We start from the raw sequence: 23361 nt of genomic DNA, 5'->3' as shown, positions 1-23361 counted from the left end.
AGGTTGTGGGTTTGATCCCTGGTCAGGGCACATACAAGAAACAACCAATGATGCATAAATAAGTGGGACAACACATCAATATTTCTCTCTCTCTCCCTCTCTCCTTCTAAAATCAACAAGTAAAAAATGTTTAATGATTAACCTTTTATTAATTAGCATCTTGTATTTTAAAAGAGAAGAAACAAAAAGACAGACAAGATAGCAGAGCCAGGAGAGCTTCCTAAACAAATACAGAGGAGCGGGGCAGACAGGGCTCAGGAAACCATCTGAGTAGACGGAGGCATCACCCTCCGAGAATGGGCCCGCACCCAGGGGTGCTGCAGGATCTGGGCCAAAGGCAGCCTCTCCGAGGGCTGGTATCTGAGAAGCTTGCTGATCAAGTCCTGGGCCCCCAAAGGTATTGATGGAGGAAACTTTACATCAACCTGAGGAGGCCAGAGAAGAAAAAGAAGTATGGTTAATTTTTCTGGTCCATGTTCTCTCTGTTCTGAGTCCATTCAAGGCATGGGAATCTAAGGAGACGAGCTCTGTGTATGCCCCAGGAGGTGCAGGCCTGGCAGCCGCCACTGACTGGCTTCCCCAGGAACACCCAGAATATGGCCATCTCACCTTGAGGATGCGTCTGTAGGTCTCCGAATAGGAGGAGCTCTCAAAAGGTGGATTTCCCACAAGCAGCTCGTAGCAGAGCACCCCGATGCACCAGAGATCCACCTTCTCATTGTACGTTTTCTGCTCGATCATTTCTGGGGGCAAGTAGTCCAGAGTCCCACACATCGTCTTTCTCCTAGAGGGCAGGGAAGCAAGTGCTGAGTAGAGGCCCGGAACAAGGGAAACCCTCCTTCTGTCCTAGTGAAAGGGGAGACCATGGGAAGTCCTAGGGAGTCCCCTCCCTACCAAGGGAGTTTGGAAACTCTAAGTTTTAACATGAATAGAGGTTCAGAGAAGGCAAGGGCTGGGCCCTACCAATTCCATATTTTGGAATTACTCATACAATTATTTAACTCATGATCCAGGGTGCTCTCACAAGAAATTCTAGGCATCAAGAAAGATTTGGAACAAACTGATGGTGCATTAAGAGAGATCAAGAATAAGAATTATGGTTTGTTCATGTAATCAATTTCCTAAAGTTATGGAGCAACGGCTCTTAGTTTACATAGAAAGTTATTGGTAAAGTTGTATGTTAGCAGAGTTTAATCTTCACCCGAGGATATTTTTTCCATTGATTTTTTTCGAGAGAGTGGAAGGGAGGGAGGCAAGGAGAGGGAAGAAGGGAGGGAGAGAGAGAAAGGAAAACACGGATGTGTGACTGGTTGCCTCCCGAACTCGCCCTGACTGGGGCCCAAGATGGAACCTGCAACCCAAGTGTGTGGCCTTGACCGGGAATCGAACCCGAGGTCTGGCACTCTAACCACTGGACCACACTGGCCAGGGCTATTTTCTTTCTTTATATCATTATTCTATAAGCTTTTTTCCTATTTTTAAAATTTTAATATTTTTTCCTTTTAAAACTTTTTTGTTAAAAACTAAGAGGAACACACACACATTAGGCTAAGCCCAGAGTCAGAATCAGCAGTATCATTGTCTTCTGCCTCCACATCTCGTTCCGCTGGGAGGTCTTCAGGAGCAGTAACACTCATGGAGCTGTTATCTCCTGTGGTAACAACGCCTTCTTCAGGAACCCCTCCTGAGGACCTGCCTGAAGGTTTCTTAAGGAGGTGTCACTTTTCAGAAACATGTCCATGGTCATTTACTTATTTTTGTTTTTTCTTTTTTTCACCATAGATTTGCTTGTAAGCAGACAGTGCACCATGAACATTCCTCTCTATTAATGAAAACCTTTCGGGGTCGGGGTCCATGTTTTCAAACTTTTTAAGGAGCCCACTGAGGTCTGCGGAAGCTGCTGCTAAACCCCTCACTGTGAGTTCTCTCGAGGGTCCTTCTGTTTCTTCTGCAGTTGCCTTTTCTCCCACCTCCTCTTCAGCTGTTCGTTGGTCAGTCCCCCGGGAACTCCTCACTGTGGTCCTCACAGTTGTTGGCCATCTCAACCACGGCCCTGCTGATTTTTGCAGTCTCCTCACCCCTGGCAAGTTCTTTGAAGTCACAAAGGAACCTCTTAAGTGTCTTTTTCCAGATGTGGTGCATACACTCCCTGGTGACATCACCTGAAGCCCAAGCAAGGTTCTTGATGCAGACACAGACGTTGTAATCCTCCCACAACTGTATCAGTACAGTATAATAAATACACAAGCCAGTAACAGTCGTTCATGGTCATTATCAATTGTATATATAACTGTATGTGCTATGCTTTTAGATGACTGGTAGGTTTGTTACACCAGCGTCAACATGAACAGGCAATGAATCGCGTTACAAGGTTATTCAGCTACGTTACTAGGCAATAGGAATTTTTAACTCCATTACAATCTTGGGACCACCGTCGCATATGTAGTCCATCATTGACCAAGGGCAGCATTGTTATGTGGTGAATGCCTTTACTCAAATACAAATCCAGGCCTGTTTCCAGGTCTTCCATGTGGAATGTATTAAATTGGATCATTCCTAATGAGCACCCGGGGCCCATTCCGCCATCACCTGACTCACCTCAGTGACGGGGTGTGCACAGACCAGCCAAAGTCTGCAATCTTCACCTCACCCCGGAACCCCAGCAGCAGGTTCTCCGGCTTAATATCCCTGTGAATCACCTTATTCTCATGGCAATAGGTCAGAGCATCTGCCAGCTCCTCCATTATCTGTGTGAGTAAAGAAAAAGCAGTCTGAAAAATGAAGCCTGCGAAAGCTTCCCTGAGGTGAAATACTCATCACGCATTGTATAACTGTAGTGGAGTCTTCTATTTCCTGGTTACCGACTCCATTACCCCCTTAATATGGCACCATAATTATTGGTGGGGGAGGATTTCCTCTCGCCCATTTTATGAAGTCTGATGATGCTAAAGTGGACAGATAACTCCCTTTTGCTCTAGCACAGCAAGTAGCTCAACACAGAATCTATGCTGAGCGAATCTACCACAGGACTTAAGGCCTGAGGAAATAATACAAAAATGGAAGGAAAATGGGAAGATCATTCACTCGGACAGCAAGCTGACCCAACCATTCCTGCTGGGATGACGGTTGCTCTGGTTCTCCATCTGGAGCCCTCTAGAACTGTCGTTTCCTGCTCCTAAGCCAGGTTCCACTCATTTATACAGCCAACTCCCTCACTGCCTTTCAGTGTTTCTCTGCATTAGATTCTGTTGCTTACAACCAAAGGATCCAAACTGATACACACAACTAATTCATATTCTGAGGGTAACTGGGGTATTCAAATGTGAAATTATAAGATACACAGTATATGTCATCATATAAAATTTATAGAACAAAATTCAAAGGTAAAGAGAAAAAGCAATCTGGACATTCATGACAGCCACAAAGTGACCCCCCCATACCACCCTACAGTAAACCCATGGACCCCAAAGCCCCAGCCACCACCACCCCACCCCACCCCACCTCACCGTGGCTGTACGTTGCTCATCTATTGTGTGGCTCTTTTGCAGCTCCTTGTAGAGCTCACCCCTTGGAGCATATTCCAGAATCAGGTACACACGACGTGCATCATGGAAGTAGTTGTACAGGCGTAGGATATTGGGATGTCTGGAGGAGAGATGGGGGAAGGGTCAGACTCCTCCCTGAGGCCCAACTCATGCTGTTATTACAAGTGATTGGTAACACAAGAAGCAAATTTTGCTGGGACCAGAATAACAGCAGCCTGATCTGGGAGTGCATGAGGAGAGAACAGGGAATGGGCATTTGGTGTGTGGCACAGGGAGATTTACATGCTGTAATTGTAATAAATTGCAGAGAAAAAAGTCTTCGAGACAAAAGCAAGGTATACTTGGGGGTAGTTTTGGGGGAAATGCTGGGTTCAGATGGCAAAGATAACTGAGGACACAGCCCAGAGGGGCGGGGCTCAGCGGTGGAGCATCGACCGAGGGTGGGGATCCAGGGGATCAGGGTTCGATTCCCGGTCAGGGCACATGCCCGGGCTGCCGGCTGGATCCCCAGCAGGGGGTGTGCGGGAGGCAGTCCATCAGTGACCCTCTCATCATCGACGTTTCTCTCTCTCTCTAAACAACAAGGGTAAAGAACAAGTGTGGGCCCTGGGCGGGTGGCTAGGTTGGTTAGAGACTCCTCCCCAATACGCCGGTTGCTGGTTGGATCCCTGGTCAGGGCACATACAAGAGTCTACCAACGATGCGCAAATACGTGGGACAAACTGATGTTTCTTCCTTTCTCTCTCTGTGTGTGTCTCAAAAAACAACAACAGTGCGGAGCCGTCCTGCAGAGACTCTCCTTACCGTAGATGCGCCTGGATTTCAATTTCTCTGCGCAGCTGGTGCTCCATCCCTTCCTTCTCCAGCTGCGACTTGAAGAGCACTTTCAGGGCCACAATGAAATGGCTCTCCTTGAGCCGGGCCAGGTACACGTTCCCAAATTTCCCCTTGCCCAGGGGACGCCCGATTTCGAAGTCTTCGATGGTGAGGCTCCGGCTGACAGGAGAGGCAGGAAAGACCCTCGGCTTGGGGGTTCCGCGGAGGGAGAGTCGGGGACCCGGGGCTCGCCGTCTCCTCCACTCACCCGCCCTCCGTCGCTTTCCCTTCCCCGGGGCCCACGCGGGGGGCGGGCCGCAGCGCTGTCCCGCGCCCGGCTCTCGGCGTGCACGGCCCGCTGGGCGCCCCTCGGCCCCCTCCCGCCTCTGCCCGACGCAAAGCCACAGGCACTCACGCGGCGGGCACGCTGGGCCGCGCGGGGCGCTCGGCGGCTGCGGAGAGAGAGAGGGGTCGGCGTTTTCCTCTGCGCGCCCCGCCGCCCCCGCCCCCGCCCGCCGGCCTTCGCCCCGACCCTCGGTCCCGGTCCCGGCTCCCGTCCCTCACCCGCGGGCCCGGCACTGCCCGACCTCGTCACGGGCCGCGCGGCGCTCATGAGGACGCGGTGGCGGCGAGAGGACGCCTCGCGCCCCGCGGACGGGGTGCAGGTCCGGCTGACCCTGAGAAGCGGCCAGAGCAGGGGACCCTCGGGCGGAGGCGCTTCCAGGCCCCGCTGCTCCCGCCGCGACCTCGAGACGCCACCCGCGGGGCCGCCAACGACTCCCGGCGGTTCCAGAGACCCGGGGCGGTGCCCACCAGGCCTTTTATAGTTCGCGCCCCGGCCCCATTGGCTGCGCGGGGAGCACCCGGCCGACGCCCAATGGTTGAAATTTCTGAGGCTTAGGCAGCGTGTCCAATACGAGGGACAGAAGCGGGAGCTTCCGCCCGCCGGGGGCGGGGCCGAGGGCGCTGGGCCAATGAGGGCGGTGCGGAGACCGGGAGGGGGCGGGACGTGGGGCTGTGGCAGGACCCACTGAGCTGAAAACACTGGAGCTGAAGGACACCAGAAAGGCGCGAGTGGACACACTCCGGAGCTAACAGGACGCACGTTCGCGGGGACACAGGGCGCCCCAGGAAACTGCTGGGGTACCTCGTGAAGGTGGAAAACTCGAAAACCTCGTGCGTGCCCAACAGGCCCCTGCTTAAAGGTCGCGTCCCGCTCGGGCCACTCCCCAGGGCCCTCCTGTCATGCACACGGGAGGGCTCCCTGAAGTTTGTGCCTGTCCCCTACATCCTGTGCTCGTGTGGAGGCGCCCCCAGTTTCAGCATTTGAATTTGAGTTCCCTTTGGAGAGGCAAGAGGATACATTGTTGGGGTTCACTCAGTTCTCAGTCGGAACGTACCTGGGTTGCAGGGTTGATCCCTGGCTGGTGGGGAATGTGCGGGAGGCAACCAATCTGTGTCCCTCACATTGATGTTTCCCCTCTCTCTGTCTCCCTCCCTCCCACCCTAAAAATCAATGAAGAAAATGTCCTCAGGTAGGAGTAACAAAAACAACACACACACAAAAAACAGACGACAGTTTTAAAAACAAATAAAAATGAGAACTACCCATCATCACTCAAGAAATTAGAAGATACTTCCTCAGCAAGATATAATCAAACGGAATGCTTTAATATGGAATATAAAAACCCTAGTACCAACAGGCTATAGATGAAAAATCAGATGATTATATCAACTGAAGATAAAGCATTTGACAAAATCCAATACTTATTCATAATAAAAGATCTCAGCAAATTAATAGAGGGAAACTTTCTAAATTTAATGAGAAAACTATGAAAACAACTTAGTTATTATCATACTTAAGGATGAAAAACTGAACGTTCTCCTGAAAGTATCACAAACCAGTCAAGAATGTTCTTTCTTACTACACTACCCCAATTCAGTATCATACTGGAAGTCCTAGCTAGTGCAATAAGAAGAGGAAATAACAGGCATACAAACAGGGAAGGAAGAAATAAAACTACTTGCAGCTGAAGACCCCAAGGATTCTATCCAAAGAAATGGCAAAAAATAAGTGAATTCAGCAAGACTGCAGGATACCAAAACAACACCCCAAAACACAATTACATTTCTGTGCACTACCAAAGATTGTGTGGAAAATTTAAATTTAAAAATCAATGCCACTCACTATCATTCAAAAACGTAGATACAAATCCTAACAAAAATTTTCAGAACCTGTATGTTGAAAATTATAAACTGCTATAAATCAAGGATTAAATAAATGTAGTCACATCATGTACTTGTTCATGATGCCGACTTTCAAACTGACCTACAGCATAAATCAATTTCTATCAAAATGAGAGTAAGACATTTTTGTAAGAATAGGCAAGCTTATCTTTAAGATATATATGCAAAGTTCAAGGAACTAGAAAAGCTAAGTCAGTTTTAAATAATATAGAGAGGAATCACTTTACTCAATTTTTAAGATTTACAATCTAGGTACAGAAATAAAACAATAAATTGGGATTAAGAAAAAGTTTTATGTTTTAAAACCAAATAAAGAATGGTTTGTTTCTAAAAAGTCAAATCCTTAAGTTTTAACTGGTACAATAAAATATGCCCATTCATATGGGTTTCCTTATCTTCTCAAATACTCGCCCTCCAATGTCTAACTCCTGACATTGGACAGCAATGAATGTATACAAAACACATAAGGATCAAGGCCCATGCCCCTGAAACAACCCCCTTGCCCCAAGTAAACTAGGTAATCCATGACAAAGTGCTGTAGGCTTAACAGAAGTCTCATTGCATTTTCTCTTCTTTCTCCTTTAAAAAAAAAAATTCCTGAGATACACTGCAATGTAAACTAAGTACAAAGATGGAGGTGAAGGTTTTCCTTGGTGCACGCCCTCACAGTTAAATTCTCAGGTGCAGAGTAAGGCTCCAGGCTGGGTGAATTTCTAAAAAGTGTCTTCCCGTGACAAGTGATGATCTGCAACACAAGGTCTCCTCATGGCAAAGATTCTTGCGGGGTTTCTCTTTGGTATGTACAACTGGATGCTGTGTTAGATGTTTTCTCTGGCAAAAGATTTTCCTCAGTGTTTACATTCAAAAAGTCTTTCCCCAATAGGAGTTCTCGGAGAGTAAGTGCAGTCTGCCCACCTGGGAAGGGTCTTTCCACTTGGGTTACACTGACAGGGTTTCTCCCAGAATGCATCCTTTGATGCTGAGTGAGCGATGAGCTGCGACTGAAGGCCTTTCCACACTCACTGCACTTATAGGGCTTCTCTCCAGTGTGGATGATGGCGTGTCGGATGAGGTTAGTGCTCCAGCAAAAGGATTTGCCACACTCCATGCACTCATAGGGCTTCTCTCCACTATGAATCCGCTGGTGCCTCGTGAGGCCTGACCTGCGGTTGAAGGCCTTCCCACACTCACTGCACTCATAGGGCTTCTCTCCAGTGTGGATGCTGAAGTGCCGAATAAGGTCTTTCCTAGTGCTAAAGGCTTTCCCACATTCTTTACACTCAAAAGGTTTCTCTCCAGTGTGGGCCCTCTTATGCAAGATAAAAGTGGAGCAGTGGGTGAAGGCCCTACCACATTCAGTGCACACAAAAGGCTTCTCCCCAGTGTGGATTCGCTGGTGCCTCTTGAGGTACGACCTGTGGTTGAAGGCCTTCCCGCACTCGAGGCACTCAAAGGGCTTCTCCCCAGTGTGGATGACATAGTGGTGAATGAGGGCGGCACTCTCACAGAAGGCTTTCCCACACTCACTGCACTCATAGGGCTTCTCCCCAGTGTGCGTCTGCTGGTGCCACATGAGGTATGACTTGTGTTTGAAGACCTTGCCACACTCAAAGCACTCATAGGGATTCTCACCGCTGTGGATGATGTGATGTCGAAGAAATCCTGGCCTATGTCGAAAAACTTGCCCACATTCTTTGCAGACAAAGGATTTTTCTCCAGTGTGTCTCCTCTTATGCAAGACAAAATTGGAGCGATGAGTGAAGGCCTTTCCACATTCATTGCACTTATAGGGTTTCTCTCCACTGTGAATCCGCTGGTGTTGTGTAAGGTATGACTTGCGGTTGAAGGCCTTCCCACACTCCATGCACTCATAGGGCCTCTCCCCTGTGTGGATCATGTGGTGTTGAAGGAGGTGTGTGCTCTTAATAAACGTTTTCCCACACTCTGTACATTCATACGGCTTCACACCAGAGTGAATCTTTTCATGTCCTGCAAGAAGGTGTTTCTTGTTAAACACTTTCCCACATTCATTGCATTTAAAGGTATTTTCCTCTTCCTGAATCGTGGAATCTTTACCCAATTCACGTGAGTCAAGGACAGCACCTCCTGGAGGGACTGGCTCCTGCACAGTCCTTGAACACACCCCATCAACTGCCCCTAAGCCACCATGTTCTGGGCGCGCAGGGAACTTCTCCCTTAGGAGGTCTATCCCTGGTTTCAAGTGTCCTTCCTGCCGGGACACTTCCGATGGGCCATTCCAATCCTTGGTTTGGTCCACTTGGGAGACCACTGGAACTTTTTGTGTTAGTTGTCCCTGGAGTGAGAATCTCTCAGACAGGGCTGGCTCAGAAGTGGTAAGTTCTGTGGTTTTGAGTTTTTCTCTGTCACCTGAAGAAACCCAACACACAAAAGGCCTGTTAGTAATGTCAACACAGAAGGAACAAAATCTGCATTTCAGTGAACAACATGAAGGTGAAAATAGTGCCTCTGTGTTTGCTATGTTTTGCTACCTCTGAATCCCAGGACTGCAATCTTTCTGTCCTGGTCCCTGGACTGTTGACACCCAGTGACCTGGCTGGATGAGAGGACAAACATGGCTGTACAAAATAATGACACTACGTGTTCTGAGTTTCCTCTGAGCAAGCACAGGCCACGTTGCTACGCAAACACTTGTAAGGATATCTAATGCAGCCCCGATGGAAGACAAGAAATGTGTAACACAAAATTAACTCCCCCCAAAGAGAAGTATGATCTTTGTCCCAACTCCAAAGAAGTAACCTCTGAATTCTCGGTATTTCCAGAATGACAGGAGTGTCTCAGTTATTCATGTAGGGCCCCTGGAAACATACCTGACAGTGTATGACAACATATAACTCACTATGGGCCACTAGATAGTTTACAGGAAGGAGATGACTCACAGTAAGGTCTGGCCATACCAGAAAGACCAACCATGTAATTAGAAAGTTTGGGCTTTGAGCCACAAGGTATTAGCTGGGCCACTGGAAGGAAAAGGAGAACTGGAGACTGAGTCCCACTAGCAAAGGCTCAGTGACATCTCAATGAAAATCTGGACACTAAGGATCTGAGTTTCCTGGGTGGGCTACACACTGCTATAAATCAAGGCCAGGAGGTAAGGAGTTGCTGAGGATGTGGGATCTTCGTGTTTGGAACACTTCCAGTCCCATATTCCTCGTCTCTTCTAATTTGTATCCTTTTAAATATGATAGTGAGTATAGAGGGTTTTAGGGAGTTTTTCTGAGTCTAGCAAATCATCGAACTTGAGGGTGGTTTGGGGAAATTCCTGAACTTGTAGCTAGTGTCAGAAGACCTGGGCAGACATGAGAGTCTTGAGTTCTGTGCCCTTCACCCTTGGTTTGGCTAATGCTATGAAAGAAAAATCAGAGTTTTTCAATGGGAGGTGCTACAATGTGATTCCTACTGGCACCATAACAGGAAGGGCACTACAGTGTGAGGAGATGGTGCTCAGAAGCCAGGGACAGACAGGTGGGGACAGACTCAGGGGACAGTGAGGACTCCCAGGACATACTGAGTCTGGTATGCCTGAGGAACGGTTTGGTGAAGAAGGCAAAATACACATGATCTATACGGAGAAAATGATGTTAAAGCTCAGGTTTATCAGTGAAGGATCTGATGATATAAAACCAACAATTCTACCCAAGTGAATATATAAATTCAACATAATTCCCTGTAAAGTGCCAACCAGGTTACCATAGAACCCGAAAATCTGACTGTGGATCTGCATGAAAGACCAAAGTGAGAACAGGAGCATAAGGAGGACACTTCCCTGATCAGGTAATACTATTAGTAGATTATAGATGTTAAGACCTGATAGTACCTACACATAGAGAAGACAAACAGGTCTTGGGAAAATAAAGAACTCACACTACATGAAGCTTTGGCAGACGCAGGAGACAGAGCAGCTTGGTGGTAAAGCAGAGAATACATAGTAAACAGAGCGGAAAAAATTGGTGGCATGTTGCCCTGGCCTGTATTGTCCAGTGGTTAGAGCACCAGCCTGTTTCACTACCGCCACAGCGCTGGTAATCCGCAAGTCGGGCTCTGAGGCCCAGACAGATCTTAGCTCATACAGCTCTGTCCTCCATGAGGACAGAGGGCCCACAAGTCAAAGGGCTCCATGGCTTCCAAACCACCAGACAGGCCACAACAAGAGCCTTCCCTATGGATCCATGGCCAGTGGTCTCTTGAAGGTCTCAAGGCTGCAGGGTCTTCCATTTGCCCACAGCTTGGCTCCTACCTGTACAGGTGCTGTGGGAGAGGTTTTCCTTCACCGTCCATAGCTCCTGCCTGTGCTCCAGCTGGCAGATCAGCTCAGGTCTGGGAACAGGACACCCTGTTCACAGAGAAGGAAAGAGGACACAAGGATTTTTGTGAAAGGAATTAAAACCTCCCCACCTAGTCTGCAAATTCAGGATGTGGACAAGATTTAGAAGGAAGCTCCTCCCATCCACACAAACAAAAAATGACATGTAACCTGAAAACCAGCTCACAAACACCACCGCTGGGATCTAAAGACTGCAGGCAGTAACGCTGGCTGTATAGATAGCACTGTTCCCCTAGATTCCATCCCAAGTCTGTTCAGTTGTCGCCATGAGACCCAAAGGAAACTATCCCCTCTCTCCAGAAGGTATTTTCTAATTAATCCCAGTAAGTGGGTCTCAATAGCCTGTGCATCACTACCTCTGGGTTGTCTGTTCACATGCAACTAAAACCAAGTCTCTGCAGGTAAGGCCTGGATCTAGGGAGATTTAAAAACCTCCCCAGCCCTGGCCAGAGCGGTTCAGTTTGTTGGAGCGTCATCCCATGGACGAAAGGTGGTGGGTTCCATCCCGGTTGGGGTGACTATGGGAGGCAACCAATCAATGTTTCTCACATCGATGTTTCTCTCTCTCCCCTCCTCATTTGCTCTCTTTTCATTCCTCTCTCTAAAATGAATTTTAAAAAAATCCTCAAGTGAGGATTAAGGGGGGGGAAAAAGAGAAATGGTCAGGGAAAGAGATGTAACGCCCCTACCCCTGCCCAGCCCTCAAAAAGATTTTGTTTGGAGGAGAAAAAAAGAAAAAAGAGGGAAGAGAGATGAAGGGACTATTTATACTGCAGACTAGGGTCATCCCAGGAAGATGCTACTGCCTCAAGGCTCCAGACCTTTCCCCTTCCCATCCTTTCTTTAAAATCAGGTGGCACACTAAAATCAGGTCCACCAAACATAAAACCAGTTCTAGACTATTCATTGATTTAAAAACAGTAACAAGAAACAAACCCCTGGAGACAGAAGGGAAAACATAAAAAGTAAATAAAACACAGTATGTAACTAAATTAACGTTGTCTATAACCTGACCCAACTGGAGACCCAAAATTTATATATTAAAAATTTATACGCCCTGGCTAGGTAACTCAGCTGGTTAGAGCAACCTCACAATACATCAAGGTTGAGGGTTCAGTCTCTGGTCAGGGCACATACGAGAATCAACCAATGATGTATTACTACGTGAAACAACAGATCAATCTTTCTTTCTTCATTTCTTTCTCTCTCCCCTGTCCCTCTCTCTAAAATCAATAAATTATAAGAAATTATATAACTTATGTAGTAAATTATACATAATAATTATGTATAATATAAATACAAAAATTTTATATGCTAATGAACTTTATATTACAAAAACAAAACAGGGCCCAGCCAGCATTGCTCAGCAGTTGAGCATCAATCTATGATCCAGGAGATCATGGTTCAATTCCGGGTCAAGGCACATGGGCTCAATCCCCAGTAGGGAGCATGCAGGAGGTAGCCGATCAATGACTCTCTCATCATTGATGTTTCTATCTCTCTCTTTCCCTTCCTCTCTCTGAAATCAATAAAGACATATTTAAAGAAAAAGAAAAAAAAAGACCTTGCATGGCTCTAGGAAACCCAGAGTCACTTCCCTTGATGGAGGGTCACTGTGAAAATTCAGCAATGAAATCAAAACAATGTTATTAAGTCCCAGTGAGCTCATGCGGCCTGCAGAGGCTGCAAGCCTGAGTACTCCCATCTGTTGAAAAGGCAAAAGTAGCAAGGGTTTGGGGCAAGAGGTGAAAAAAGTATGCAAAAAAGTACAGATGAGGAATCGGGGGGGCCACAGAGAGCAGGGACTGAGGTGGCCACACCTGTCACAAACTCGTTGAGAACAAGAAGCCATACAGAATAGAGTGACATGAGAAGACCCAGAGAGAGAAGCCAGGAAGAGAGACTCAGGAGCCGGGGAATAATCCTTGTGGTTCCCAGATCCTATATCAGTCCCTCAAAGGCCCCACTGGATGTCCTGCCTTTGGGTTCTGCACAACACCCCCATTTCCTTCCGCCACTTTCCAGAAGCCATAAGAAAACTGTTTCTTGCCCAAGAACCACATGGAGACTAGGCCAGAAGACGTGAGTCTATAAAATGACAGAGGCTGTGGGGAGGAGGGAAGGCAGCCCCTGAGACCTTCTTGACCAGCCAGGTCTGGAGCCAGAGGGTGGAATTAGCAAGTAGCAGGTCCCCCACGGCAGGGGGAGGGCTTACCCAGAGACACCAGGAGCCTGCAGTTTTCCAGCATCACCTCCTGGTACAGGGTCCTCTGGGTTGGGTCCAGTTGCCCCCACTCCTCCTGGGTGAAAGTCACGGCCACATCCTCGAAGGTCACAGGCACCTGGAAAGTCAAACAGACATAGCAGAGTTGGCCTTGGAGCTGTTGGGGATGGGATTGGTGATCGTCTCTGCATCACGGTCAAGCTGCAGACATCATGGCCCAAAGCACCAAGCATCTCCCGAGGGCCCAGCTCTATGCAATGCTGTGGACATACTACAACAGTGTAGGAGAGAAGCCTCCTATCAGGAGCCACTGTAAATTGATATAAGACAATGGAAATGACATGTCGATTGTGAGATGCAGACAGTAAAGACTACAGGACATCAGAGGGCTGAGGAAATGTGGTAATGGTACCAATATACCCGAACCTCAGTGATCCTGCAACTGCCTGCCCCAAGCTGAGGGCTCCACTTCCTGGTTAAAGGAACTAAAAGTCCCCAGCTCTGTCTCCTGTGGTTTGCACCCAAACTCTAGAAACCCTACCCTTGCCAGCCGAGTTACCGTGGGGACGTCACTTCATTTCTGAGCCTCTGTGTCCCTATCAGTAACAGCTCCCACTTCCCTAGTAACATTTGCGACAGAAGCGATTCAATGGTCGGTGTGCTTCAGGATTTTTACTAATCCTCCCAGAGACCGTGGCAAACATCTCAGTGCCCCAGGGCTGAGGGAGTCCCACTAGGTCACCCAGAGTCTCACACCCTACAAGCCAGAGGTAAGACTTCAACACAGGTTACTTGACACTCCTCCATTATCCAAGTGAAAACACAGTAAGGAGCCTGTGAAGTATTTACAACCTTTTTATTTTTTAAATCCTCACCTGAGGATATTTTTTCCATTATTTTTAGAGAAAGTGGAAGGGACGGAGGAAGGGGGGGTAGAGAGCGAGAGAATCACGGATGTGAGAGGGACACACCGACGGGCTGCCTCCCGAACGCGCCCCGGATGGAACCTGCAACCCAGGCAGGTGCCCCCGACCCGGCATCGAGCCCAAGACCCTTCAGTGCGCTAACCACCGCGCCACACCGGCCAGGGCTGCACCCCTTTTTGCTATGAAACCCGTTTCTGTCTCCCCTAAAACTGCGCCGTGGGCATGGACAGCGGAGCAGCGCCTCCCCGCAGACTTCACAGGACAATCACCCGAAAAGGCGGCACCTGCCTGGGTAACGTCCAGGCCCCGACCAGCGCCCCACACCCCTGGGTCTCCTGACTCCACAGCGAGTCGTTAGCCTCCTTTCCGTCGCGAATCCCGACAGCCCTTATCCCGGAGGCGGGGTATTTCAGGACCAAGGACCGCAACGGGCGAAGGACAAGCTGGTCCGACCCGGGGCTGCCGCGGATGAGGACGGGCGACCCCTGCCGGAGACCACCCACCGCCACCTCCCCGCGTCCCAGCTGCTGCGGGAACAGGTAACCCCATGAACCACCCAGCCTCCCCCCCGTCTGTGCGCTGCTGCCTGGAAACGCCCGCTTCTCTCTGGCCCCGAGGCACAAGGTCGCCGGCTGCAGGGGGCGGGGGGCGGGATCCCCGCAGGAGGCATCGTCCACTCTCCCGGCGCCTCAGCGACCACCCGTCAGAGGCCCAAACCCGCTTAGGGCCGGGGACAAAATAGGGGGCGGCCCGGGCGCACCGGCCGGAGCACACGACGCCCGCAGTCCATGCCGGCGGGCGTCCCGGCTCCCAGCCCGTCGGGGCCGAAACCGCCGTCCACGCACCTGTGTGAGGCGGGTCGGCGCCGCCGCCATCGTGCGACCCTGGGGTTCGAGCGAGGCCGGGACCGGAGAGCGCCCGGCGACCTCGGCCGCCCGCCGCGCTCGGGGCCGCAGTGTCCTCCCGGCGCAGGGCGCGCCCTCGGCGACGGCGGGGTGAAGGGCGGGCGCACCGGCCCCGGGGAGGCCGCGGCCCGGCCGGTGATCGGGGGACGCGCCCACTAGGGGGAGTCCCGGCCCGGACACAGGCGCGGAGATGAGGCCCGTCCGCCTCCGCCGCTCGGGAAGAAGCCGGCGAGAAGCCTGAAGAAAGGCGCTGACCCCGCGCTCAGCCCGTCAGGCCCATCTGGGACCCAACCGCGGAGGCAAATGGCGGCCGCAGAGGAAACGCCGGAAGTCCCGCCCACGTGCCATGGCCGCCGGAAACGCCCCTGTCCCGGGCCGTCATTGGCCAGCGGCCGCCTCAGTCTCAGGAAGCACAGCCTTCTGGGTAATGTAGTTCCTCCGCCTCCCTCTAGCCAACGAGGCGAGGAGCGCCTTAACCAGGAAGCCGTTCTTCGGATAAAAGGCGCGCGAGCTTCCGACATCGGGGGCGGGAGAGGGAGCCAGGCTCTGGCGGCGGGGACTTCGCCCAGTTCTAGCCCGCCCGCTTCGGGTCTCTCCCGGAGACGGACTACAAGTCCCTTCGCACCTCCGAGGACGCCGCCGGAAGTCCCGCCTCCGCGCGTTCCGCAGGTGGCGCGCGGCCCTAAAGCTCCTGCCTGGGGTTGGTCCCGGCTTCGGGGGCCCCCCCGTCGGGCCCGGGTCAGCCGAGGACTGGGGTCCGCCGTCCCCTGAGGTGGGGGCCCCCGCCTGCAGCGCGCGCGGCGGTCGCGGGCTCGTCTGCGCCGGGAGGGCCGTCAGGTCCCGACTCTGCGGAGGCCGTCGGGGGGCAGAGGCGCCGCCGGGTGGGAGTCAGCGAACCGCCGCGGCCCCCGCGGGGTCGGCTCCGGCGCCCCCGCAGCTGCCAACCCCCCGGCTGTCTAAATGCCTGTTCCCACCTGGAGCGCCCACCTCGGTCCCCAGCAGGGGGCGCGCGGGAGGCGGCCGGTCAATGACTCTCATCATTGACGTTTCTCTCTCTCACTCTCCCTTCCTCTCTGAAATCAATAAAGACCTATTTAAAAAATAATTTTAAAAAGCTGACTCATTGTCTCTTAAAAAATAATAGTAAAAGTAAAAGAGTGTGGTCGTTTAGTGTGAGCGTTTAGAACTGTAGAAACCATTGCAGAGCCTCAAAGCCTCTTGCTCGACGTGGTGAAAAATGAATAAACTGTTAGTCGAGGGAAAAGAGCCCTGTCTGGAGTCCTCCCTGGGTCCTTTCATTTCCACCCAACAAAACGCTGGGCCCTGGCCGGTGTGGCTCAGGGGTTAGAGCCTCATTTGGGGGTTTGCTCCCCTCCCCTGGTCGGGGTGCATCCTGGAGGCAGCCAGTCCCCGCGTCTCCCACAGGGATCTTTCCCTCCCGGTCTCTCCGCTTCCACGGGCTCTGAAAAGCAACGGAGAAAACATCCCCAGGTGAGGATTCGCAACAGAAAAGGAGGTGATGGGATCAGGAAGGTGGGACTTGAGGTCAAAGGGGAGGCGCTGCTGCTATAAAACCAGCCCCACCGCCCAGCCCGGCTCCCAGCTGGAAGCTGAGGCCTGTCCCCCGACATGGCTCAAGACGGCTCCCCCAAGGGTAAGTCCAGGCTCCCGGATGTGGTGTCCGCTCGGGTGGCTTGGGGAGGAAATTGGGCTAAAAAACCTGTGGGCTTGTGAGAAGCTGTGGAAGTTCTCAAACGTCTAAATTACTGGGGTTTGGGGGAGCCAGTTTCTCCCGGGCGACACGAACCGAGGCTGTTTCCCGAGAGCTGAGCGAGGGCCCTTTTCTGATGAAGCTGGTGCTAAATGGAATGGAATGAGATCCATTCAAGGTGGGAGACAAATGCATTTTCACGTAACAGCGTGAAGCAGTCACTGAAATGGTTCCAGACGCCACGTGACCACGAACATTCACGGACGTTAAGGAGACTTGCTGTCTGGGGCTAGATTTGCTTGTATCCTTCAAACAAAAGAGCACATCACCACGGACCAAATCCAGGCCTTGCCCTGGGGCGATCGGTGATGCCGTCCTACAGCCACTGGTCCTGGAAGATGAAGTGCGGCACTGTCCTCGAGGTGGCTGTGGCTCCCTGAGCCCATGTGCCCTGCGGTGCGGGAGGCACAGGAGGTCTGATGGGACCCACCCTGCAGATCTGCCTGGGGCCCCGGGGCGGCATCCACAGCTCCTGGTGCTGCAGCGGGAAGCCTGAGGTGGAGGCCCGGGTGATGAGGGGCCTGTGGACGTGGTCGGGTGGGCCCCCAGCTTGGCCTCGTTGGCGCTGGTGAGCCTCTGGAGGAGCCTAAGCAGCTGCGGCTGGTCACCTCCGAAGTGTGGGCTATGGAAGTGGTGGAGTGGACCTTCCCCCTCCCCCCGGCCCGGCCACCATACGTGTATTCTTAAGACACAGCAATTTTTTGTTTTTTATTTTATTAATTCTCTCCTGAGGATATTTGTTCCGTTACTTTTTCAGAGAGAGTGGAAGTAAAGAAACGGGGGGGGGGGGGGGAACATCCATGTTCCAGAGACACGGCAACTGGTTGCCTCCCACAGGTGCCCGCAAAAGGGGCAGAGAGCAAACCCCCAACCCAGGTATGTGCCCTTGCCTGGGAATCGAACCTGAGAGCGCTTGGTGTGCAGGCGGACACTAACCACTGAGCCACAACAGCCAGGGCAAGACATCAATTTTTTTTAAGAAGGGTGGAATTCCGATCATTTTATTTTTATTGATTTTACAGAGGGGGGTTGGAGAGAGAGCGAGAGACGTGGATTTGTCGTCCCACGTGTTTATCATTCATTGGTTGCTTCTCATATGTGCCCTGAATGGAGATCACACCTACACTGTTGGGGTACTGGGCCCACAGTCTAACCAACCGAGGTACCCGGCCAGGGCCTTTCATTATATTTGAAAATGGGAGACCTTGACTCCCAGGTGAAGGCATTCGGATCAGCTGGAGAAGTTCAAAAACCACCCCAATGTGTTTAAGGGCTTTACGATCACATGAGGGTTCTTTCCTCGTGGGTCCTGGTGGCTTCCCCTTGAGGAAATGAGAGACTATCCCGAACCTGAAGTGAATGTACAACCTGACGCGTTATATGACTCTTTTCTCCTAATCTTCCCATAGCAGTGAATCGCAGGAGATGCTTCACCCGCACAAAATTCACAAAAGAACAATTGAAAATCCTCATCGGATCCTTCAACCAAGAACCTTACCCAAGTTACAATATCAGGCAAAAGCTTGCTTTGGAAATGAACCTTGAAGGGCCAGTAATCCAGGTAAGTTACAAGCTCTGTACCTCGGAGCCAAGACCTCGAGAGCGTAGTGGGGAGGGCAATTCACGGAGCACAGAGTGTGGGCCAGTGTGCTGAGGGCTTTGCGTGGAGTACCATGGGGTTTTTTGTGTGTGTTTTTTTTCATTGATTTGTAGAGAGAGAGGCAGGAAGGCAGAGAGAGGCATCAATCTGCTGTTTCACTCATTCATTGGCTGACTCTTGCGTGCGCCCTAACCAGGGATTGAACCCACAACCTTGGCCTATCGCGATGATGCTCTAACCAACTGAGTGACCTCGCCAGGGTTGGTTCTTAAATGCGTAATAATCACAGCATCTGTTTATTAGCTTGAAAGATTATTATAGCAAATCATACCAGGACCAGATTGTAAAGGTGTTAAATACCAGGCCCTGACCTAAGCGTGGGATGGGACAGGTCAGTAATAATCCCGAGCTTCGGCCTGATAAGAACGACCGCCTTTGGAGAAAGGCGGCGATGAGGCTGGCGGGACCTAATTCTCTTTCCCTCACTCAGACTTGGTTTCAGAATCGAAGAGCTAAGCACGGATTCCAGAGAAGACCAGAGCCTGGGGACTCAGAAGCCAGCCAAGACCAAGATCAGCCCGTGACGATTCCACGTAAATAGCCTGCTCCGGTCCCGCCGCGCAGCAGGGCCTCTGGGGCGTCCAAGTCCTCCCTCCCGTAGCGGAGCCAACGGCTGCTCTGCACGGGACAGGATGCTCTCCCTTCCTCGGGGCCGCCGGCAGTGTCTTCTGGTGGGAAAGGGTTCAACACAGCCCCTGGGAATTCCCCCCGCACGATCCACGGACCTTTCTTTTCTTTTTTAATCCTCACAGGAGGATATTGTTTTTCTTTTCTTTTTGGTGTTAGAGAGAGAGGAAGGGAGAGACGGAGGAGCACCTTTGTGAGGTCAGAACATCGACTGGTTGCCTTCCCTGCGCGCCCGGGCTGGGGATCCAACCCACACCCTCCTGGTGCACTGGGCAACGGTCCAGCCAGCTGAGGCCCCCCGGCCAGGGCTCTGCTTTTTTTTTAAAATATGTTTTTATTGATTTTTATCTTTTAAAACAGGTTTTTATTGATTTTAGAGAGAGGAAGAGAGAGAAACATTGACGAAAGAGAAACACCCATCTGCTGTCTCCTGCACGCCCTCTACTGGGGATCAAACCGGAAACCGGGGCATGTGCCCTGATGGGAATCAAACGGGAACCATCTGGTGCACAGGACGATTCTCAGCCACCTGGGCCACACCGCCAGCCCCTTTGTGTTGATTTTAGAGAGAGAAAGGGAGAGGGAGGGAGAGAGAGAGACATTGATGAGAGAAATATCCATCAGCTGCCTCCTGCATGCCCCCGACAGTGGGGAATAGAATCAGCAACCCCTCCAACCGGGGACCTCTGGGCGCGGGCACGAGGCTCCAGCCAGCTGGGCCACCTGGCCAGGGCGGGCTTTCTTTCCACTAAAGACCTGCAGCCCGAGCCTATTCCGCTGCTCCTCTGCAACCCTCCTCCTGGCTCGGGCCGGGGCAAGGGCCTCCTAAGGCGAGGCAACGCGTTCCAAAGCCGATGGAGACGGCGGGACCCGTGTGGGCCCCTCGTTTGAACCTGTGAACTGACCCCGTGACCTTACACCTCCCCAGGTAGACGGCGGCCTCGCACCATCTACACTTCCTCCCAGTTAGACGTCCTCAACGCAGCATTTGAGAAGGACCCGTATCCTGGGGCCGATTCCAGAGAGCACCTTGCTAAGGAAGTTGGGGTTCCAGAGCCAAGAGTCCTTGTAAGTGATAAGGAATTTTTTTGTGGTTGGTTGGTTGTGAATTCTCGCCCGAGGATATTTTTTCCATTGATTTTTAGAGAGAGTGGAAGGGAGGGAGGGAGAGAGAGAGAGACACAGAGAGAAAAACATGTGAGAGAGACAAACTGGTTGCCTCCCGCATGTGCCCCACCAGGGCTGGGAATCAGACCTGCAACCCAGGCACATGTCCATGACCCAGACTCGAACCCTTGACCCTTCAGATGCCTGGGCCGACACTAACCACTGAGCAGCACCGGCCAGGGCTAAGCGACAGGGACTGTGATTGCTCCATCTCCCGGGGATGGAGACGGATGGGTGGGGAAGCCACGCTGGCCGGCCTCTTCCACCCGGTAGGTTCTGCCTCCAGGACCCGCCTTGCCCACGCTCCCACCCCGTCCGTTCTTTTCTGTCGTAATCGACATTGTTTATGTTCCTTGTGCCCTGAACAGTGAGGCTCATTAAGAATTGGCTGAGCCCCGGCCGGGTGGCTCAGTGGCTGAGCAGCATCCCGGACACCAAAGGGCCCCGACTCCTGGTCAGGGCGCACGCCTATGTTGCGGGTTCAATCCCCCGGTCAGGGCAACCATCAGGGTTTCTTTCTCTCCCTTCTTCTCTCTCTAAAATCAATAAAAACATATCCTCGCCCGGCCGGCGTGGCTCAGCAGTTGAGCATCGACCTAGGATCCAGCTCAATCCCTGGTCGGGGCACATGCCCGGGGTTGCGGGCTCAACCCCCAGCAGGGGCCGTGCAGGAGGCAGCCGGTCAGTGACGCTCATCACTGATGTTTCTCTCTCTCCCCCTCTCCCTCCCTTTCTCTGAAATCAATAAAGACACATTATAATAAATAAATAAATGTTTTCTTCTTTCTTCTTCGGCGGTTGTGGAATTAGGCCTAAAACAAACCACCCCTCTCTCCCTTTGGCCTTCCGAGAAAAAGGACCAGCGAGGCCTGCGTGCCCTCTGTTGCTTTAACGAATTCCCTTTGTTTTACCCACTTAGGTTTGGTTTCAGAATCGAAGAAACAAGTCCTTTGTCCAGAGGAAAAAAGAAGCTGATGAGCCTTCAGAACAGGAACAAGACCTCTGACCCCAGAGGATTCAAGGTAATCAGCCTGTTCCCACTTCGGCTAAAAGTAGAGCCTCCCTAGTCCGGGTCCTTCCACGTGGTGGCGCCAACGGCAACGTCCCGTCGGAGGTGAAAGACCCACTTAAGTGCTTGTCAGGCTCCGTGGAGTCGGGGGGTCAGCCGCAGTCGCTGAAGAACATTCCCCACCCTGGGTCGTCCCAAGGAATTCTACTGCCCCCCCAAAAATTTTATTGTTTTTTTTAACTTTAATTTTTAAAATTTATTTTATTTATATTTTAATCCTCACTTGAGGATATTTTTTCCATTGCTTTTTAGAGAGAGTGGAAGGGGGGAGAGAGAAATACCAGTGTAAGTGAAATGTCGCTTGGCCGCCTCCTGCACCCCCTCCACCAGGAATCGAGCCCACAACCCAGGCCTGGGCCTGACCAGGAACCAAACCAGCAACCTTGTGGCCCACAGGACGGTGCCCAGCCAACCGAGCCACACCAGCCAGGGCTTATTTATTGATTTTGAGAGAGAGAGAGAGACATTAATTTGTTGTTCCACTTATTGTTGCGTTCATTGGTTGACTTTTTTTTTTTTTTTAAATCTTCACCCGAGGATGTTTTTTCCATTGATTTTTTTTTTTTTTTTTAAAAGAGAGAATGGAAGGGAGGGAGAGGGTGGGAGAGAGAAACATCAGTGAAAGAAAGACGTCGATTGGTTGCCTCCCGCATGCGCCAGGACCAGGGCCGAGAATCAAACCTGCAACCCAGGTGTGACCCCTTGACCGGGAATCGCACTGTGGCCTTTCGGTGCACCACCCGATGCTCTCACCACTGAGCCGCACAGGCCAGGGCCTCGGTTGGTCCTTGCGTGTGCCCGGACTGGAGATGGAACCCACAGCCTCGGCGTATCGGGGTGACACTCCGACAAAGTGTGCCACCCGGCCAGGGCTCACCGCCCACTATTCCACCCGGAGTCCAGAGAGGCCACTAGAATGTGACTTTTTTTTTGTTCCCCGCTGTCATCCCAGACAGTAAGCAATCGGTCGGCTCTCGTGGAAGGTACAGTTGCGTTCATGGAGAAATGCATCCTCGGGTGTGTCCTGCTGGGGGTGCAGGTTCCTTGTTGGACTGGGAAGGTGGGAGCGTCGACTTCCACGTTGTGGGTGTAAACTGGCCGCTTGAATCTGTTCCCTTTCCCCTAAGTCTCCCCCTCAGGTACCGAAACCACACTCCATGGCACCAACCTCCTTAGCGGCTGTCCTCTTTCTCCAAAGCCAGAACCGGACAGACCAAGAGACAAGTCAGTGTGTTTAGTGTCACCGGCCTGGGCTCTGAGGCCCCCGCTCTTCCCAGGAACCTGCCGCTCTCATCACGCCTTCGGCTGCTCCAGAGGCTGAGCCTTCTTTCTGGAGACGGCAAACGGGCTTCGGGAGGTGGACAGACACCAGGCACCATGCAGCCCCACCCGGCAGAGCCGGGCCCACAGCTCAGCAGGGGCCAGGGGCCAAGAAAATAAACTAATCCATGTCATTCCCCTGCCCCCCAGGTATTTTATCTTTTATTTATAACTAAGTCTCAATAAAAACTATTGTACATAAAAGGGAATACTCGCTTCTGGATACCACTGAGGAAGGGAAGAGCTGCGCTAGGAAGAAAATACCCAGTGGCGCCCATGGAGCAGGGCTGGGTGCCAGGAAGGCTCCCAGCGTCGAGGGGAAACAGGTTCCCCCAAGAACACAGGCTGGGGGGCCTGCGGGAACCTTTGGGGGTGCACGTGCCCACTCTCTTGACTGTGCCAATGGTTTCATGACTATACATGTGTCCAAAAGCATGAAAAAATCAAATAAAAATTTTTTAAATACATCAATTAGGATAAAAGCAGCAATTTAGGAATCAGAGGGATGTGGAATCTGGGGGGGAATCGATGGAACAGGGAAGAACCGGGGCTAGAGAGCCCAGGGAAAGGAATCGGCCTCCGTGGGCCTCGGCTGCTCGGACCTTGGGATTAGTTGGCTTCGGCCGCCCTCTAGTGGCCACGGGGGGAACTGCCACAAACGTTCGCGCAACAAAGGGCGCCCCTGGACCCGGGAACAAAGTGACTGTTTCCCCGAGAACCG

General features: G+C 51.7%; 3 protein-coding genes across 3 annotated transcripts; 1 reads left to right on the top strand and 2 right to left on the bottom strand.

Moving 5' to 3' along the window:
- Positions 1-129: 129 nt before the first annotated feature.
- On the bottom strand, positions 130-4496 carry AURKC (aurora kinase C). The gene is made up of 5 exons (XM_016215909.2): positions 4350-4496; positions 3507-3645; positions 2599-2747; positions 610-784; positions 130-425 (listed from the first exon to the last, which is right to left on the bottom strand). The coding sequence occupies exons 1-5, from the start codon at positions 4394-4396 to the stop codon at positions 255-257; spliced, it is 681 nt and encodes a 226-aa protein (XP_016071395.2). The 5' UTR covers positions 4397-4496; the 3' UTR covers positions 130-254.
- Positions 4497-5928: 1432 nt separating this feature from the next.
- LOC107539413 (uncharacterized) lies at positions 5929-15027 on the bottom strand. Its single transcript, XM_087826963.1, has 4 exons — positions 14967-15027; positions 13187-13313; positions 10885-10980; positions 5929-8996 (listed from the first exon to the last, which is right to left on the bottom strand). The coding sequence occupies exons 1-4, from the start codon at positions 14994-14996 to the stop codon at positions 7372-7374; spliced, it is 1878 nt and encodes a 625-aa protein (XP_087683089.1). The 5' UTR covers positions 14997-15027; the 3' UTR covers positions 5929-7371.
- A 1628-nt stretch (positions 15028-16655) lies between these two features.
- On the top strand, positions 16656-21257 carry DUXA (double homeobox A). Its single transcript, XM_087827080.1, has 5 exons — positions 16656-16680; positions 18207-18358; positions 18888-18990; positions 20013-20152; positions 21171-21257. Exons 1-5 carry the CDS (start codon positions 16656-16658, stop codon positions 21255-21257), a joined length of 507 nt encoding a protein of 168 aa, XP_087683206.1.
- The last annotated feature ends 2104 nt before the right edge of the window (positions 21258-23361 follow it).

The sequence above is a fragment of the Miniopterus natalensis genome, chromosome 18 (assembly GCF_054644295.1).
Source record: "Miniopterus natalensis isolate mMinNat1 chromosome 18, mMinNat1.hap1, whole genome shotgun sequence".
NCBI classification, from domain to species: domain Eukaryota; kingdom Metazoa; phylum Chordata; class Mammalia; order Chiroptera; family Miniopteridae; genus Miniopterus; species Miniopterus natalensis.
Note: the sequence above shows the minus strand (reverse complement) of the source record. Positions and strands in the feature narration are given on the sequence as shown.